The 17299-nt window shown below is 47.7% G+C and overlaps 1 protein-coding gene across 5 annotated transcripts in view; it reads left to right on the top strand.

Annotated features, from left to right (window-relative positions):
- The window catches only part of ICA1 (islet cell autoantigen 1), a 135223-nt gene extending 134211 nt beyond the window's left edge, over positions 1–1012 (top strand). For all 5 annotated transcript variants that reach the window (XM_021689561.2, XM_044919901.1, XM_044919900.1 and 2 more), the window contains one exon: positions 765–1012. In XM_021689561.2, the coding sequence (XP_021545236.1) occupies positions 765–886 (122 nt within the window). In that variant the 3' untranslated portion in view covers positions 887–1012. The remainder of the gene's footprint in view (positions 1–764) is intronic.
- Positions 1013–17299: the final 16287 nt, after the last annotated feature.

Below are 17299 nucleotides of genomic sequence, written 5' to 3'. Positions count from 1 at the left end.
TTATGTAGAAATCACTTGCATCAGGCACTCATTGGCAAATATTCTCATCTGGAAAAGAATGTGGTTCTCTAATTGTTGTCATTCGGGAAGTTAGGGCAGGTGGTTCAGAGAAAGAGCAGCTGAAGGGGAGGCTCTAGTGAGGGTGAAGTGGAAGGGGGGTGTGGGGGTGATTTAGAGCCCAGCAGGAGGAGGGGGGCATGTCAAAGGCCTCCTTCCTCTGACGGGAGAGGGTGGAAGAAGGCAGTGACCCTGAGAAAAGAGGAGTGGCCAGGCCTTAGGTGCCAACCCTCCTCTAGGCCTGTTGCTTTGAAGCCTGAAAAGAGTGGCCACAGTATTTCCCTTGACCCAGCAGATTTGAAAAGATTCCTCCAGTGGGCACTGGAAGGCAACTTGCTTTCTCAGCCATTCGGTCTGATTTCTGAAATCACAGTGTTATTTCCTGCTTGTGTTGAAGCAGCACGGTCTGAGGTTTGGGGCAGCTTGGTGGGCGGTGCCGTCCACTGGAGCGGGGTACAGGTGTGGGTTAACACTGGGCTCGTTCTTCACTGAGCTTTAGGCCGTGGTTTAGAATTGTTTATCGGCCAGCCCACAGGGAGACACGGAATTCCCTAACTAGTTTTAGAGGCAGAGTGTAGTGGGATTTGTCTGACTGAGCAGCATAGCATCCTCCCTTTTCAAGAGGAGCTTGGACCCACCTGCATGCCGCATGGCAGAGGTGGGTGTTTGGAAGGGGCCTGCATTCATGTTTTCTCTTCTCTCTCCAGAGCCTGTGAAGGCTGCCTCGGACCTGACTGCCTGGTTCAGCCTCTTTGCCGACCTCGACCCATTATCAAATCCTGACGCTGTTGGGAAAACCGATAAAGAACACGAATTGCTCAATGCATGAGTCTGCAGCCTCATGGTGGGAGCCCACGTGCCACTCCTCGGTCACACCCCTGGGGGCACGCAGACGTATGAAGTGATCAGTATGCTGTTTTAATATTTACGTGCCATTTTAATAAAATGAGAGGGTCAGAGGCCCTGTTTATATTGGTATAATTATTTACTCTTATTTGATATAAAGGGTTTGAGTGTATTCTCTGTGTGGATCTGATAATACAGGATTGTCCAGGAGCACTTTCCAGGCTGCCTGCTCTCCTGCCTACATCTGCATCATGGCTGCTGATGTGTCACTGGGATACCGTGAGATCCGAGCTCAAATCATAAGCCTGTTCTGTGTTAGGTTTAAATAATGAATCCTGTCGCCTTAGATGGGCAGCGGGAGGCTAACAGACCTTAAATGCCTCCTCGTGTACCCCCTGCCTCTGTGGCCCTTAGAGGGGGCTGCAGGAAGACCCTCCCTTCCCACCAAGCCACCTTCCAGTGAGCTCTGGGTGAAGCCCCGGCCACCACAGACACTCTTCTGCAGCCCTTGCCAGGTGGGCTGTGTTCTCACGTGGGCAGAGGGCTGGGCTGGAGGCCACTGCACGGACCTTTCTGTGGGAAGCAGCCATAGCTGCAGATGCTAGTGTCTCCTTCTGTCTTCTCCATGGCTGGAATTCAAAAGCATGTATTTCTGGAGTCCCTTGTGATATTAACTGTTTGTTTTTTTAATTAAATGGCAGAGATATTTGACATGCGAAGGCAAGTTAATAGAGTCTGTTGTGGGGACTCAGTGGGGGAGGTGCCATGGGTGTGGGGGCTGGAGAGGAAGAGGACAAGGACTAGTTCCACCTGTGTGAAGCTATTGACATGATCCCATCCACCGCCCACATGCGGTCCAGGGGAGAAGGGCATGGACTTCTGTTGGCTCAGGCAGAGATGGGAGCAAGTCTTGCATGTGGGCATGTAAGCGGTTCAGACACTCCACCCATGTGGAGCCCCCGGGGCTGGTGGCTCTCCTCCCTTCCCTGTGTCGCCTGTGGCCCTGAGTGGGGGCAGGGTTGCTGATTAGCAAGAATTGATCCTACGTGCCCAGCTGGGCCAGGGAGGTCTCTGCTGCACTCTTGCTAGCTTCACTCTCCAGCTCTGAAAGGGTCTCCTGTGGCCACTTCCCCCAACACAAGAATGCGGCTTCTCTGCTCTCTGCGGTGTGCCCTCATGGAAGGACCTGGTCCCAGCAGTAGCCACTGTCCTCTGCAAGACAGCCTTGGGGGACTGGAAAGCATTCTCCTCCTCCTCCTCCTCTGTGCAGGAGTAGACCTGAAGGCGAGTTGGGGCTGGGACTCAGTGTGTTATATGGCTGGTGTAGCTCTGCTCACTTCCTGGCCAGCCCAAACTGTCCATGGAGTCTGTTTGTAAGAATCTCACTGAATGACTCCTTAGCCTGGCACGCGTGGTCTTTGAGGATATCAGGATATAGCCCTAGGGCCCCCACCCACCCACCCTCCCACACATACACAGGAAAGCTTGCTGGATCCTTAAGCCCTTCCTCTCGATTCTTGGCGTATCATTTGCTGCACACTCCACCTGGGATGGCCCCCTCTCCTTACCCTCAGCTGCCATCACACTCCAACTCACCCCTCAGGAGCTCCTCACATCCCACCTCCTTTAAGTGTAGCACGCAGTTTTCCTTCAAGGAACCACCCCTCATCTCTCCTTCCTGCCCTTGTCTGTCTCATGATTATTAGCACATGCTGGGTGCTCTGCCTGGCCTGGGAGGCCTATGTGTATGCATCTGCCTCTAGCACTAGGTGTTGCAACCTCAGAGAACAGGGTCCCTGTTTCCCCAAATCTTCTGTGTCTCCCTAGTAATAACCACCCTGGAGTCACCTGGCAAGCACTGGACTCATGATTGCTGAATGGAGCTGCCCTGTGTGGAATGAGGATTAAGGACTCATCATTTCCTCCTGGGTCACGTTTCCTTACAGCCGTGGAAGCCCACAGCAGCCGCAGGAAGGAGACAAGCAGCGAAGCAGGAGGGGTGGGCTTGCTCCATCCAGGCTGGAGGCACAGGGAGCTGGCTGGGGGGGCTGGGGGGGCAAAGGGGTGTGGGGTCTTTCTCTGTTGAATGGATCACTTTAAACACTAGCAGGTTGCATTTTAAAGTTGATCTGTGGGTGAAGGGGAGTGGAGGATTGTGGTAGTTGAACAGGCTTTGCTACCAGTAAAAGGAAAGTACTGCACATGGAGGCATTTTCTCCCTGAATTTTCTTTACCCATTTTTGTTTAAAAAAAAAAAATTCAATTCCGGTTCCCATCTGCAATGCACTTGGCCAGGCTCTTGATCCCTCTTGATAGGCGTGTTTTGATCCTGGCTCGCACAAAGCCCCCTCGGCCACCTCTCTAGTTTAAGGAGAAGCAGCTGCTGGCTTGTTCTCTTATAAGCAGTCTGTGTGCCGTGCAGCCGGGGGGCTTCCTTGGGGGCCCACCTCGGGGCCCCTCCCCAGCCGCCTGTAGAAGGGACTGTCTCTGGCTGGAGGAAGACAAAAGTGCCCCACCCCCTTCATGCCCAGTCTCACTACTCCCTCATTTTCATCCTGTGTCTCCAGGCTGGTCTGCACCACAATTGCGCTGGAACCCTCGGGGAAATTCAGAGAGCACCTGCTCCTTGAAAACTTCCCTGCCGTTTTAGGTGGTCTGCAAGTTTCCCTTCCCTTCTGCTGCCCCAGCCAATATAGAAAGAATATTCACATTTAAGGGAGGGAGCCAGAAACATTTCTTTCCTCCTTTTTTTTTTCTCCCAGCTGGCATGGGCTTTGGTGCACTTTATAGATTCATTGCCTTCAAAATGTAATTTTAGAAATGTCAGGTTGATTTTGAGCTGTGTGAGAGTGAGAAAAGCATCCGTCAGCTTCAGAATTAGAAAGGCACCAACTTAGAATTTTTGTCGGAGGCTTATGCCCAAGGAAACGTGGTCTGCTCCGAGTTGGCAGCCCCGAGAGCCCTGGGTTGCCAGTGGGCATGTAGAGGGGTCTCCCCGTCATGCCGTGGCCAGTGTTACGTGGGGTGTGGCGCCAGGGCCGAGGCCCCCGAGGTGCCATGGGAGGCTGCCTAGCCATTTGGGTCAAGATGCCTTCTGCCCATGCCTCAGCTCCAGGAGCCAGTTAACTGAGCTCCATGCTTCCCTCTCTCAGACGCCACCGCCCAGAGACTCCTCCCTCAGGGCCGACCCTGGCAATCGCTCCGGGTTTAACTATTGGCACTATTGATTTTGCCAGTATACCAAAGTGCATCTGTCTTTGTGATTAGTGTCCTCCAGACAGGCCATGGCAGTCAGTCCTTTGATTCAGACCATCTCTAGTCCTCTGACTGGCACCATGCACAGTGCAGTGATGCTTTGTTGGAAAATAGACTTCAACTTGGAGCCAACTTCAGTGATTGGCAGTGGCTGCCAAGAATTCTGCACAGAGAAGAATCCTGATAAATGAGTGCTGTTTGTGCTGGGATTAGGGCAGGGAGTGGTGGTAATCATGCTGTGTGTTTCCCAACACCACATTAGACCTTGTCTTTCGTGGGGCTTTTAGAGTTTACTATTACTACTACAAGTTACAACTACTCTCCTCCTTCTCCTCGTCCTCCTCCTTTTTAAATAAATAACTAGGATTCCGGAACCCTGAGAGAGGGTTCTCAAAAAAATCTCAAAAAATGCCTAATTATTACAACCTAATTCAACTTAAATTCATTTAAACAACAACAGAAAATGAGGGTGGATTTATTTGCTCAGTTAACTAAAAGGTCTCAGTGTATGCTTCAGGCATAGGGGCTCAGGTGGGGGTCTCAGCAATTTTCCCCTCTTCAGCTCCCACCTTTGATTACCTCTGTGTTGCTTCATTCTAACAGACTTCTTATAAGGAGGCAGAATGGCCACCATGGTATCTCCAGCCAAAGTCTTGGAGTTGAGCCTGCCTTGAATCCTGTGTCTAGTCTTCAGTCAGCCACTGGAATCAAGGTGGGTGGGGGTGGGAAATAGGCTGTTTCCCCAGCTTTTCCTGGGCCTGTCCTGGAGCCTGAGCCTGAGAAAGGATGGTTCCTCTAGGGGAAGCTGTGCTTCTGATACCAGAGGGATAAATGGATCCCTGGGCAGGAAAATGCCATGGTGATCCACTCCAGTTTCCCCTGGAATGACCTTGAGGACACACTTGTGTATTGTTTCTGGAGGGGGTGTGGGTCCAGGAGGCTGAAAGAACTGGAATGTTTTCCAGAAACCCGTTGGAGGCCACCCCCAGCCCTGGGACTAGAAGGCTTGGTGCCTACTGTGCAGCTCTTTTATAGCTGACAGCCAGGACATGAGAAGGGACCACAGAGCTCTTTGCATCCAACCTGCTGATATCCAGATGAGAAAACTGAGGGACGTATTTTAAAAACTATAATTTAGTGGGAAACCGGATTAGAACCCATATTGCCTAACTGCTGGGCCAAGGCTGCTTTTACTTCAAGGGGTTTGCTAGAAACGGAGAGCTGAAGAAAGGAATTCAAAGACACACAAAACTCCTTTAAGAGCCCACATCTTTTTTCTCCTCCCAACTCTGTCTCTCTTTTTTTTTTCTTGCCAATTACTAAACACACCTTGGGGGATGCACTCCAGGACAGTAATGTAGGGCACTTGTGAAGAGTTTGGGTTCTGAAGCTGGAGAAATCTGTGGCCAAGCCTCCCAAGTTGGGGCTCCACCAGCTATAAGTCACAAACCCTCTCTGCACTTCTGTTTTCCCTTCCTCCCTAGTAGCATTGCCTCTAATGGAGTCATTACAGGGACTGAGTTGATGCCCCAAAGATGTGGCACTGGGCTCCCACACTGCAGCACACAAGGGTGGCCATTCCCCTCCCAGAAGGTCACTTGCTTGGTAAACGATACTGAAGATAGGGAATGAGAAGCTGCTCTCTCTCCACAGCTTTCTGAGAGACTCTCCAAGCCCCATCTTCTGTCCCCATCCCTTATGAACTCGTTCCTAAGCATCATGAGAATGGCAAAAGCTAGTAGGAAGGGACTAGAAAGTCTAATGAGTAAGGTGCCCCGGATTTTTCCACAAAGTTGGACAGAATTCTGTGCGTAGACCAGGAGAAATGAAGTGGGTTCTCTGCCAGTTAGAAGGGACATGCTGCAAAACTTGCCAAACTTAAGGGTATTTTTTAAATGAACCGCTACCCAGTGCACTGATCAAAAGGAATTGGGATGCAGAGCAAATTGGAAGTCTTACACACTGTTGATGGGAAAGCAATATGGAACAGCCACTTTGGAAAAGTTTGGCGGTTTCACATAAGGTTAAACACACCATACAACCTGGTCATCCTACACCTAGGAATTCACCCTAGAGAAAAAATATATATATATGTTCACACAAAAACCTAGATGTGAATGTTGGTAGCAGCTTTACTCATAATCTCCAAAAACCAGAAACTCAAATATCCTTCCCCTGGTGAATGAGGAACCGTGGCACATGCATCCATTGAGATCTTATTTAGCAGTGAACATGAAGCAACTATTGATTCATACAACCACCTGAGGATTCATGTTGCTATCATGTACCTCTGATATGATGCAATGAGAAGGGAACTTCACCTCTCTTAGTATTCTTTCCCAAAACTCATAACCCAGTCTCGTCGTAAGAGAAATATTAAACTCAAATTGAGCGACGTTCTATAAAATACCTGACCAATGTATCTCAAAAGTGTCAAGGTCGTGAAAAACAAGAAAAGACTGAGAAACCACCACAGATGGGAGGAAATTAAGGAGGCAGGACAACCAAATGTTGTGGCAGATCCTGGAACAGAAAAATATTAGTGGAAAAATGGGTGAAATCCAAATAAGTCTATAGTTTCATTAATAGTATTGTCCTAATGTTAATTTCCTAATTTTGACTACTATGTCAAAATACTATAGCTGTGCAAGATGTTAGCATTAGCAGAAGCTGGGTAAGGAACTTTGTACTATCTTTGCAACTTTCTGTCAATCTGAAAGTATTCCAAAATAAAAAGGTTTTTTGTTTTAAAGGCTATATCTGTGTGGTTCCATTTGTATGCCATTTCAGAAAAGGTAAACCTATAAGGATAGGCCTCAGGTCAGTGGTGGCCAAGGGTTGAGGCCAGGGGGAGGGCTGGACTCCCTCCAAAGAGGCCCAAGGAAAAGTTGGTATTGGTTGGAGCTCTTCTTCTTCTTCTTCTTTTTTTTTAAGATTTTATTTATTTATTTGAGAGAGAGAGAGAGCATGAGAGGGGGGAGGGTCAGAGGGGGTCGCTCAGCAGGGAGTCCGATGCAGGACTTGATCCCGGGACTCGAGGATCATGACCTGAGCCGAAGGCAGTCGCCCAACCAACTGAGCCACCCAGGCACCAGGTCGGAGCTCTTCTATAAATTATATTGGTGGCTACACAACTGTGTGCATTTATCAAAATCTATGGAACCCTACACTAAACAGGATGAATTTTACGTATGTAAATTAATCCTCAGTAAGTATGGTTTTAAAGAAATAAAAGAAGGAGGGCGCCTGGGTGGCTCAGTTGGTTAAGCGACTGCCTTCAGCTCAGGTCATGATCCAGGATCGAGTCCCGCATCGGGCTCCCTGCTCGGCAGGGAGTCTGCTTCTCCCTCTGACCCTCCCCCCTTTCCTGCTCTCTCTCTCTCATTCTCTCTCTCAAATAAATAAATAAAATCTTTAAAAAAAAAAAAAAGAAATGAAAGAAGGAAAGAAATTGAATTCTGGATCTTTCACAAAGTGATGCTGCTCTACATGGTCAGTGAGCCTCTGAAATAACAAGGGAAGCAGAGAGACTCCATGGGTTTGCAGAGTTGGGAGTCTGCTCAGCTGGAAGGTCCACAGAAGATCATTCTATTCACAGTGTCCTCCTGGGAGGTGTCCGCCATCCGTCTGTGGGTAAGTCAGGATAGGGCAGGCTGTGCTTCAGCAGCAAGTACCGAAAATCTCAGTGGCTTATAACCAGGAAATTTCCTTCCTTCCTCACTTATGCTCTATGTCCAGTGTGGGTCAGTGGGACTGTGCCCCACGAAGCCCCAGGGATGCATGCTGATGGAGCATCACCAGCCTATGGCTGATGACACAAACACTTGAGCTGCTTGGGCACCGCAGCAAGGAAAGGTAGAGGTGGAGTGCCATCACGTATTGGCTGTGCTGTTTCATCTGAAGAAAAACCCACTTTTCTTCCTTCCACGGCCCCCTGGCCAGAAATAGCCACATGCCTCACTGCCGGGGCCTGGAAGATGGGACAGCATAGATGGGGTATTTCATGAGTACTTCTATTTCTGCTTTAAAAAGACTCTTGGGGGGGCGCCTGGGTGGCTCAGATGGTTAAGTGTCTGCCTTCGGCCCAGGTCATGATCCCAGAGTCCTGGGATAGAGCCCCACATCGGGCTCCTGGCTCAGCGAGGAGCCTGCTTCTCCCTCTCCCTCTGCCTCTCTCCCTGCTCATGCTCTCTCCCTCCCTCTCTCTGTATCTCTGTGTCTCAAATGAATAAATAAAATCTTAAAAAAATAAAATAAAATAAAAAGTCTCTTGGTCTTTAAAGCTGACTTTGAAAACCTTAAATAAAATCTAGTTTGGTCAAAAGAAACAATATATGTGTGTTAAAGGAGGGGGTTTTTTGGTGGGCTGTTTTGTTTTCTTTGTGGCAGACCAAGGTCTGGTAATACTAGCAGTTCTGTCTTACGGGAGATGAGGACAGTTCTGGGTGAGTGTCCTGACAAAGCATGTCAGTGACACGCACGTCCCACCTCTAAGCAGTCCCAGCTCCCATTCTGCTACAAGGGACATGGTCTTAGCTGGTAAGTCACGCTGTCAGACACAGGCCCTCCCGGTCTCAGCTGACTAGCTCAGGAAGCCAGTGTGGTGGGCCTGGCACAAGACCTTTTCACCCAGAAAGGAGTCAGAGTTTATCAGCTTCTCCCGCCTTTGATTCTGAGCTGGCGATGATACAAAGCAATTTGTCAGTTACAACAGCATAGATACCCAGATGAACAGAAGCCATGCACAGTTGCTATAAAGTGATAGGAGCCTTCTGAGTCATCAGAAACCGAGCAAGCAGCAGCAGAGGTGCAGTGTAGACAGATAACACGGGGGAGGAGGGGAGATGGCTAGTAGAGGCCAGACCACAGAAACAGCCCAAGTCGCTTCGTCAGCACGGGCATCCCTGCTCAGCTGCTGCTCACCTAACTTTCTGGAGCCAATGGGACCTCTTTGTATTTTCCTCTGAAAAGAGAACTTCTGGTCTTAATATAATACCTATGTCCTGCCTTCTGATCATTAATTCGTAGAAAGCTGACCCGAGGGCCCTACTGTTCTCAGCATGCCCAAATGCTTGCTGTAGAGTGCTCAAGCATTTGGCCATATTCCTTGAACCAGTGCTCTCCTGGAGAACAGGATTAACCTCAGTTGGACTCTGAGGTGCCACAGACGCCTTGACCAACGTCTTCCTTTCTCCTCTACTCCTACTGCCTGACATTCTTGTAGCACTTCAGTGGTCCATCCAAGCACAATGCGATGCCCCTTCTCCCACGTCTGGAATACACCCCCGGGGAAAGATCTCAATGTGGATAACTGCTGGCCTTTGCAATTGGGTGAGTGACTTTTCTATAACTTGCCCTAGCAGAGAGCTGATGCAAAGTGCTCAGGAAATCTCTGAAGCCCGACAGGGGCCTGCATCCAGAGCCTCTGGCATCCAAGGAGGAGGCAATTGATTTTAGAAATGACTCATCAGTAGAGGCTGGATCGTGTATCAGCTCTGGGGCTTCCTTTTTCAGCCACTTCCCAGGGAGCTCTCTTACTGATTTTGGTCTGAGGTGTCTCCTTGCTGGTATTTCTGGACCTGGTCCGTGGTGCCCCAAGGGTCATTACCACATTTAGAGCATCGTCCGCTGTCCCCCTGTCCCCGGCACAAACAGAAGGCATTCTCAGGACACAGCGCTTGACAGATCAACACCCTTGCTTCCATTCTCTTCCTACACTTCATTGCTATTCCGATGGCTGGGTTATAAACTCTTTCATCCCTTTTGTACTCTATTCTGGTCTAGGGATTTATGGACCTCTTAGCCTCAAGAGTTTTGTACATCCTCTGAGATATGTAATTTTTGTGTGTGTGAAAATGCACCTCTGTGGATTTTTTTTTTTTTTTCCTGAGGAAATGGTCTAGAGCTTCCATAAATTCTCAAAGGGGGTCGATGAACAATAAAAGAACCATGCTAATCACAGGTTTCACGCTAATGGCGAGGGCACCAATGTGACTGGAACCTCCCTGAGCACTAAAAGCCTGCCTCATGCATGGGCCAGTGAGCAGGAGGTTCCTCTGGCCACCTTTCCCTGTGGGGAAGTCACAACCATCCTGGACTGTTCCCTCTCTCCTTGCCTTGAATGGCGGAGTTGGCCGGGCGCGGGCCTCCGCAAACTGAGGGCTATTTTTATCCTGCCAATGGGAGCTGCCATCCTGGGTGAGCTGTGACTTGGACTCCAGCTGGAAAGGAAGAAGCTAGCAGGGAGAGAACAAATCCTGACAACACACGACCCCGAGCTCTTGCTACCTGCATTCTGCTGCCCATCTGTTACCTGCCCTCAGAACCAGCCCCAGGGGAACCCTCGCTGCTTTATCTTGGGCTTCAAGGCAAGCCTGGGGTGAGAGAAGCCCAGAACCAGACAGGCTGGTTTTTCTGCCCTATAAACCAGGCCCGTGGTTAAAGACAAAGCACCTGGAAAAGACAGGAGTGGACCCAGGCTGGAGCCTGAAGTGTCCTGTCCTTCTGGCCTTGCCTTCCGGGTGTGGGCAGGTAAGGAGAGCTGGGCCCACAGGCGCGGTGAGCAGGGGAGACGTGGGGGTCTGTGGGAGAATGAAGTGGGAGGTGCACACTTGGGCTTTTTACATGGCAGCCAGGGTGGTGGGTGCCTGACTGACCCACCTGCTGAAGGCGAGGAGAGATGCAAATGACAGACAGTGAACAGCACAGGAAGAAGTAGGGCCATGCAGTGAGTGTCCTTGAGGACATTAGAGACAGAGATTTTAGGCTCATGGAACCATGTGTATGGTTTTACCACCTTCACATTTTCTGACCCTACATGGACTATAGAAAATAAAAATAGCTATTATCCATGGGGTGCTTTATGCCAGACACTCTGCTACATGCACCTAAGTCCCTTTCATCCTCTTAATTACCCTACACAGTAGGAACTTTTGGCATGTTGAGTTCTATTTTTTGAATTACAATTCACATACCATAAAATTTGTCCTTTTAAGGTGTACGACTCCGTGATTTTTGGTATATTCACAATGTTCTGCAACAATCACCATTATCCAATTCCAGAACACTTTTCGTTACCCCCAAAAGAAATGCTGTACCCATTAGCAATGACTCCCCATTCCAGCCTACCCCAGACCCTGACGACCACTAATCTACTTTCTGCCTTTATGGATTTTCCTGTAACAGACATTTCATATGACTGGAAGTATATATGGTCTTTTGTAACTGGCTTCTTTCACTCAGCATGTTTTTCAGGCTCATCCATGTTATAGCATGTATCAGTACTTTTGATTGCTAATACTCAGTTGCATGGCTCTAACACATTTATCCCATCATTAAATTTATGGACATTAGAATTCTTTCCATTTTTTTGGCTATTATATATGATGCTGCTATGAACATTTGTGTACAGGTTTTTGTGTAGACACATGTTCTTACTGTCTTGGGTCCATACCTAGAAATGGAATGGCTGGGTCATATGCTTAACTGCCAGACTGTTTCCCAAAGTGGCTGCATTATTTTGCAGGACCGTCAGCAGTATGTGAGAGTTGCGATTTCTCCATATCCTCACCAACGCTTGTAACTACTTGTCTTTTTGATTATAACCATCCTGGTGGGTACAAAGGGATATCTCATTGTGGTTTTTTTTTTTTTTAAGATTTTATTTATTTATTTGACAGAGAGAGACACAGCGAGAGAGGAACACAAGCAGGGGGAGTGGGAGAGGGAGAAGCAGGCTCCCCGCAGAGCAGGGAGCCCGATGTGGGACTCGATCCCAGGACCCCGGGATCATGACCTGAGCCGAAGGCAGTCGCTCAACTGACTGAGCCACCCAGGCGCCCTATCTCATTGTGGTTTTAATTTGCATTTCCCTAATGGACGGCAGGTATTTGCCCTGCACTAAATTGTGTCTCCCCAAAGATTCAGATGTTGAAGCTGTTGGTTCAAATGTTGGGAACCCTGAAGACTCAATGTATTTGGAGATAGGGACTTGGGAGGTAATTAAGGTAAAATGAGGTCCTAAGGGTGGGGTCTTATCCAATAGGATAGTGTCATAAGAAGAGACAGGGGAAAGGCCATGTGAGGAGCTGTCTGCAAGCCAGAAAGGTTTTCCTAGAAACCAGACACTGCTGGACATTGATCTGGGACTTCCTGCCTCCAGAACTGTGAGAAATAAATTTCTCCTGGTTAGGCCCCCCAGGCTGGGTTCTTTCATTACGGCTAAAGCTGACTGAGAATGATTATCACTATATTTTACAAATAGACTCCCACGCTCATTCTTGTCTGAGGGCCAGTCCTGGACCATATTGCCTTATACCACACTGCCTCTAGCTTCCAACATGCCGGAACAGGTGTGGCCTGTCAGCTGATCGAAATCACAAACAGCAACGTGCTGAGAGTCAGTTGGGTGCGTAAAGGGGAGAAATGTACCAAGAAAGAGAAATAAGCAAGTGTCTGAATCCCCAAGCGGCTTATGCAGCTACAGATTCAAAGATGAATGGGAGGAGCCAGATGCTACACTGGTGATTCTCGAGCCAAAGGACCCACTGCAGCCTGTCTAGGGCCTCGATCCCCAATCTTCTCTAATACAAATTCTGATTGACCTCCATCTCACGTTCATCCATTTCAGACAATCTCTAAAATGAGACTAAACAGATCTCCATCAAGAGTGTATTGAGAGGGCGCCTGGGTGGCTCAGTTGGTTAAGCGACTGCCTTCGGCTCAGATCATGATCCTGGAGTCCCGGGATCTAGTCCCGCATCGGGCTCCCTACTCGGCGGGGAGTCTGCCTCTCTCTCTGACCCTCCCCCGTCTCATGCTCTTTCTATCTCATTCTCTCTCTCAAATAAATAAATAAAATCTTAAAAAAAAAAAGAGAGTGTATTGAGAAATGTGGATCACATTCAAAAACAATCTCTTGGTCATTTTCAGGTTTCTGTTGTTTTCTAGATGAGGCAATTCAAGAAGGATAAATGACAGGACAGATTTCTGGGCTCTCTGGTGCCCACTTCATAAATCCATCTCAACTGATGGAGGGCTGGTGGAGGGCCACACTCCAGGGAATGCTCTGTCCCCTGAACTACAACTCCAGACTTCCCCAAACATCATTCTAGGCTTAAATAATTCAATCCTGTCTATGGGAGTATGAGGGTGTTGAGGCCATTTTTTTTTTTTCTGAGAAAGTGGAAAGGGCATGAAACTATATGTACATTTGGATTCTTCCATTGAACTGAGTTTACTCTTCCAGGTAGTCTCTCCAGCCACCTTGACTTTAAGAGATCTGCTGCTCATTTCCATTAAAACTCTATCTTTTGCTGCCATATCCTTTCTTTCCTACTTTTCTCCCCCCTCCCTTGATATCTGGAAATTAACATGCATTTTTCTCTCAAATTATAAGGTTTCTGAGAAAACTTAGGAAAACAGAAATGCAAATGTTAAGGCAAAGTATCCACAATCAAAGCATAACCACTATTAATTTTTGTACATTCATGTCTTTTTTTTGTTGTTTTTACTCACATATATATATTTTTACAAAACCAAGAGATCACACTAGTTTGTGACCTGCTTTTCACCCCTAGGTGTAAGTGCTACCACGTTCTTGTTCAGAAAGGATGTACTGATTTATCCTTTTTTTTTTTTTTAAGATTTTTATTTATTTATTTGAGAGAGAGAGAGCACATGAGAGGGGGGAGGGTCAGAGGGAGAAGCAGGCTCCCTGCCGATCAGGGAGCCCGATGCGGGACTCGATCCAGGGACTCCAGGATCATGACCTGAGCCGAAGGCAGTCACTTAACCAACTGAGCCACCCAGGCGCCCCCTGATTTATCCTTCTAATAGCAGATGTGAGAGTGACCCTATCCCCTCCACCCCCTTAACACTATCATCCTTTTTAATCTTTGCCAATTTAAAGGCAACAAATTATTGTTTTAATTTGCATTGCTTTGATTACTAGTGAGGTTAAACATTTATTTTCATGTTGATCACTTCCCTTGAATTTCTCCTTGTCTTTATAGGGACTAGGAAAAGCAGTCAGCCCAGTGCTATCCACTAGCTGTTGCAGACTGGTTGATGGATGGACGGTGGGTGAGAAGGTGGTGTGGACACAGGGAAGAGGATTGCCAGCAATGCTGCAGCAAGAAGGTCAGGTTGCTTCCTTGTCTTCTTTTATGAAACATGACAGCAGGAATACCTACTCATTGGCAGGAAAAAAAAATTAGGTATTTCAAAAGGACATATGAATATTGTGAAAGCTCGCCTCACACTCTCTTCCCCTTTCCCACAGGCCCTATTTCCCAGGTGTAACCATCTTCAGTCCCTCCTCCCTGGTTGTCCCCTCCCCCTGTGACCGTCCTCCTGCACGACCAGCTGCAATGGTCATGGACTAAGGGGATTGATGGGGAGAAAGGGTCAGGGATTGGAAAAGGAATCCGTTCCCCATACAATAGCTCCCAGGGTGGTCACAGGGAAGGGAAGCAGAAGAGACCACACCAGGCTTTTGTTGGTAATCAAATGGGCAGATTAAGAGTGAGTTAAGATTACCCCGTTTGCCTTGATTTCGGTCCATATGGAAAATGGCAAGCTGTTTATTGCAGCACCTGAGCCGTGTCCTTTGTTAACTTTTGTCCCTTGAGTGTAACCCTTTTCCTTTACGAAGTGGAAGAGAAAACCTGAGAAATGGTTTGACTTTCCTGCATGAAGCCTCCTCCCCATTTGGCAGGTCCTGTGGAGCCCTGCATCCACCTTTTATCCCCCTTGCTTCCAGACAGTGGTTTGAAATAACATCCATTGCCTCCGGGACCTTACCCAATTCTTTCTAAAGGAATCATCAAAGTCTTGCTTAAAACTGATGCCAAGACTTGAGTAGAATTTATAGTGTGAAAGGGGACCCATTCCTTGTTATCAGAAAATTGTCTGTAGGAAAAGTGATCTAATTATTCAAATTCTTAGTGTTAAGAAAATGGCTGTTTTAAATGGGAGGGTCCATCACCAAACTGATCTGGAACCTTTGAAACAACCTTCCTCTCTTTGGGAGACGCAAATGCTTGTAAAATGGAATAGGCCATTTTAGAACCAGTGTGTCACCAGCCTCCCACTAAGGAAAAAAACTAAGACATTCGAGGTGGAAATAATTCTGTCTTGAGATTCTGCTTTTTCTTTTTTTCCAGCTTTGAAAACTGATCACCTGTCCCACTTCTTCTTGTATCACTTTCCATAGGGAATGCTTTTCTGCAAGGGTTTAATTTCTCCCCCTATTGTCTTCGATAAGATGGTTTAATATTAGACAAGATAACTTTTAGGCACATACAGTATATGTAACGTCGTGAGTTGTTCAAATAACAAACTCCTGTGTGAGGAAGCTTTGTCTTCAACCTAGTCCAACAGGGCTTGTTTTTTTTGTTGTTTTTTTAAGATTTTATTTGTCAGAGAGACAGAGTACAAGCAGGGGGAGTGGCAGAGGGAGAAACTGGCTCCCCGCTGAGCAGGGAGCCCAACACAGGACTTGATTCCAGGACCCTAGGATCATGACTTGAGCCGAAGGCAGACGCTTCACCGACTGAGCCACCCAGGCATCCCCCAACAGGGCTTTTTTCAAGAAGTGTTCATTCTAAAAAGGCACGCCTCACTTTCTGGACCCAGGGGACAGGATGGCATAAACAAGACCCTAGGTGAGACCTCCATGGCAGTAATGGGTCGATGTGGGTGGAGAGAGGCACGGAGGGCACTGCTGTGTTGTATTAGTTGTCCAACTCTATGTAACAAATTGCCCCCGAACTCAGCACCTTAAAACAACAAACTGCTGATCTCACACGGGTTCTGAGTGTCGGGAACCCAGGTGTGGTTTAGCAGGCTTGGCTCAAGGTCTCTCGTGAGGCTGCAGCCAAGATACTGGCTGGGATTGCAATCATCTCAAGGCTCAACTGGGGCTGAAGGATCCGCTTCCAAGCTCACCCACATGGCTGCTGGCAGGGCCCCTCAGTTCGTTAGCTGGCAGCCAAAGCTACTTGCCATGTGGGTCTTTCTCCACAGACTTCCTGAGTGTCCTCACAGCAGAGCTTCTCCCATAGCGAGTGATCTACGAGAGTATTCGCCCGACACAGAAGCCTGTCTTTCCACAACGTGATCTTGGAAGTGACAGCCCATCACTGCTGCATTCCATTCATAAGTCCAGCCCACACTTCAAGGGGAGGAAAATGAAGCTCTACCTCTCTGAGAGGAGTATCAAAAGAATTTGTGGACATATTTTATTTTATTTTATTTATTTATTTTTTTTAAAGATTTTATCTATTTATTTGAGACAGAGAGAATGAGAGAGAGAGAGCACATGAGAGGGGGGAGGGTCAGAGGGAGAAGCAGGTTCCCCGCCGAGCAGGGAGCCCGATGCGGGACCCGATCCCGGGACTCCAGGATCATGACCTGAGCCGAAGGCAGTTGCTTAACCAACTGAGCCACCCAGGCGCCCTGTGGACATATTTTAAAAACCACCACGTGTATGATCCAAGTTGCCTATATCCAGTTTGCTCTTTGGTCTATAGCAAAGGTCAGTACGTTTTTTTCTGTAAAGGACCAGATAGTAAAATATTGTTTTAGGCATCGTGGGCCAGACTGTCTCTATTGCAACTACTTAACTCTGCCAATGTATTGCAAAATAGCCATAGGTAATACATAAGTGAGTGTGGCTTTGTTCCAGTAAGATTTTATTTACAAAAATATGCATGGGGCAGATTTGGCCATGAGCTATAGAGGTTATTGGAAGTCTGTTTCCTTGCCATCAGAATTCCAAAAGAAATTTATCCATAAGACATAGCTGTCTGAGCTGTAGCTTGAAATTTAATAGCAAGATAATAGGAAGACAGAAAGGCAAATGTGAGAGATTTAGGTGGAGAAAAACTTCAGGACATGGGATTCCAGTTGTCCTCTGGGAAAAAGGAAGAATTGGAATATAAAGGAAAAGAGCTGATTTGGTACAACATGAGACAAGACAGTGTCTTCATTCCATTTAATCAATGAAGCGGAGATGAGACAAGAAATCTGAGAAGAGCTGTCCTCTAGACAACCAGAACCGGGGCAGGGGGGCTGGATGATAGCGTTCCGGTTCTGACTCAAGGTGTGAATTAAAGGACCCATCTTCACAAAGCTCCTC

This window comes from Neomonachus schauinslandi, chromosome 12 (genome assembly GCF_002201575.2).
Source record: "Neomonachus schauinslandi chromosome 12, ASM220157v2, whole genome shotgun sequence".
Classification (NCBI taxonomy): domain Eukaryota; kingdom Metazoa; phylum Chordata; class Mammalia; order Carnivora; family Phocidae; genus Neomonachus; species Neomonachus schauinslandi.
Note: the sequence above shows the minus strand (reverse complement) of the source record. Positions and strands in the feature narration are given on the sequence as shown.